The 2,028-nt window shown below is 64.1% G+C and overlaps 1 protein-coding gene across 1 annotated transcript; it reads right to left on the bottom strand.

The window, feature by feature from the left end:
* Positions 1–621: 621 nt before the first annotated feature.
* Positions 622–1,991, bottom strand: LOC123177710 (uncharacterized). Its single transcript, XM_044591296.1, has one exon. It carries the CDS (start codon positions 1,885–1,887, stop codon positions 1,120–1,122), a length of 768 nt encoding a protein of 255 aa, XP_044447231.1. The 5' UTR covers positions 1,888–1,991; the 3' UTR covers positions 622–1,119.
* Positions 1,992–2,028: the final 37 nt, after the last annotated feature.

The raw sequence follows: 2,028 nt of genomic DNA, 5'->3' as shown, positions 1-2,028 counted from the left end.
CGGCACTTCCTACGGCCCTATTACCTAGGAGGACATCCATCCAGCCAGCCAGCCAGCCAGCCAGCGGCCACGGAATGGAGAGGAAACCAAGGGGGCGGGCGAGACATATCGGGCCATGGCGCGCGCCTTGCCGATCTGCGCACGCCCCGTGCGCGTCACGTCCGCTCCGCGCGTCGCGTCGACCCGACCCGACGACGACGACGAGCTCCTGCACCTGCATGGCCGCCGCTTTGGCCGGAGGGGGCTACATCTACCCTATTTCCCACGCGCGCGGAGCGTCCTCAGCCAAGATCGTCGTCCCATGTTCCACACTCTCGCTAGCAAGTTTTGGCCTCGCGCTTTACGGGTGGCGCCGAGTCTATCCATCCGCTTGGCAATGGCGATGGCAGTGGCGACGGCATGGCATCTGATTCCGATCCGTCGTGTGGCACTCTGCCGTTCGTTCCAGTTTCCCCGAGTTTATCCTGGAGGCAGGGAGAGCCCCGCCCGACGCACACTTTTTGCACCCTTTTTTTGCTTTTGAATTTTCGACCAACATCGGAATTGGTCGAGACGACGTGTAAAAGGGCCGAGAGATCGTCGAAAAGCAAAAAAAATGCAGATTTACCATGTTCCCTTCCGAATCACAAACCAAACCGCTTCTACTAGATATATTCACTCCCCTCTGCAGTGATCTAAAAAGTCTTATATTTCTTTACAGAGGGAAGAGGGAGTACTTTTTATTTCAAGTTTTCTGAACCGGCGATGCAGAAAAGAGAGAGACATCTTCAGCCCATGGTTCCGTCCGCTACAGTAAGTAAATTCAGCACCACGAGCGACCCCGGCCCGTCGGATCCCGGCGATCCGCGATCCGACGGCCGGGGTAAAACCACGTCGCTCCCGTCCCATGCGCACACACTCTGCCATGCCCGTGCGTGCCTCGCCAGAAAAGAAGGCGTGCCCATGGCCATGACCGAACTCTCCTAGCTGAGCTAGCTAGTGACTGACTAGTGAGCGAGGCAACGAGACGAGAGCTTCTTCTTCCTCCTCCTTATGTACTTTGCACATAGTGACTGACAGTGTCTCCGACCAGGTCCCGACCAACCCCCGGACCATCACCGACGAGACGACGCGATCGACTTATTCGACCACCACGAGCGTGCCGGCCATGGACTCCTCCTCGCGCCGGAACCGCGTCTGCTTCGCGATGAACGCCTCCACGGTGCGCCGGAACTCCTCCGCGTCGTCCGTGCCGGCCCACCCGCGGGCCACGCCCACGTCCGCCACGTCCCGCGCCGTCACCGACGACCGCCGCCTGCGCCCGTTGTCCGACTCCGAGCGCCGCATCAGCGGCAGCGGCTCCGGCGACGCCGACCGCCTGGAAAGCTCGCCGCGCCGGCCCATCTTCTCCGACCGGGTCCGCCTCGGCGCGCGGGCCTTGCTCACGGCGCGCGTCGTCACCGACACCACCGGCTTCACCACCTCCTCCTCCTCCTCCGGCACCGTCGCCATCGCCGGCAGCGCCACCACTGGCGCTTCACTTGCCTGCGTCGGCATCGGCGTCGGCGTCGCTGGTACGGCGAACGAATCGAAGCTGACCGCGGGGGTCTGGCTCTGCTCCACACCAGCGCCGACGACAGAGGAGGAGGAGGAGGCCGGGGACGGCTCCACACGCTCGCGCCTGGAGAGCGCGAGGAGGAGGAGCACGATGGCGTTGCCGAGGACGAACACGAAGCGCGGGCTGAAGAGGAGCGAGCCCGCGACGCGCATCGCGGCGGCGGCCACGGACGGCGCGCGGGAGGAGGACCAGGAGAGGAGCGCCGCGAGGGCGATGAGCTCCCCGACCCGCAGCATCCGGAACAGGAGGCGAAGCCGCAGCGCTGCTCCGGTGGCGGCCATGGCGGACATGCGCGATGCTACTTGAGAGAGCACGTGGCGGGGCACAGGTTTCTCGGGGGTTTGGCTCTGCTCTGGCTCTGGGTTTCTCTTCCGGGGGAGGGGAGCGTGGGAGGTTGAGCACTTGGCAGAGGCGAGGCGGATGGTGGGCTT

This window comes from Triticum aestivum, chromosome 1D (assembly GCF_018294505.1).
Source record: "Triticum aestivum cultivar Chinese Spring chromosome 1D, IWGSC CS RefSeq v2.1, whole genome shotgun sequence".
Lineage (NCBI taxonomy): Eukaryota > Viridiplantae > Streptophyta > Magnoliopsida > Poales > Poaceae > Triticum > Triticum aestivum.
This window is presented reverse-complemented; position numbering and strand designations above follow the sequence as displayed.

What these genes read in the sequence shown, in the direction of transcription:
- LOC123177710 (XM_044591296.1), bottom strand. Translation starts at nt 1,887, where the DNA reads ATGTCCGCCATGGCCGCCACCGGAGCAGCGCTGCGGCTTCGCCTCCTG.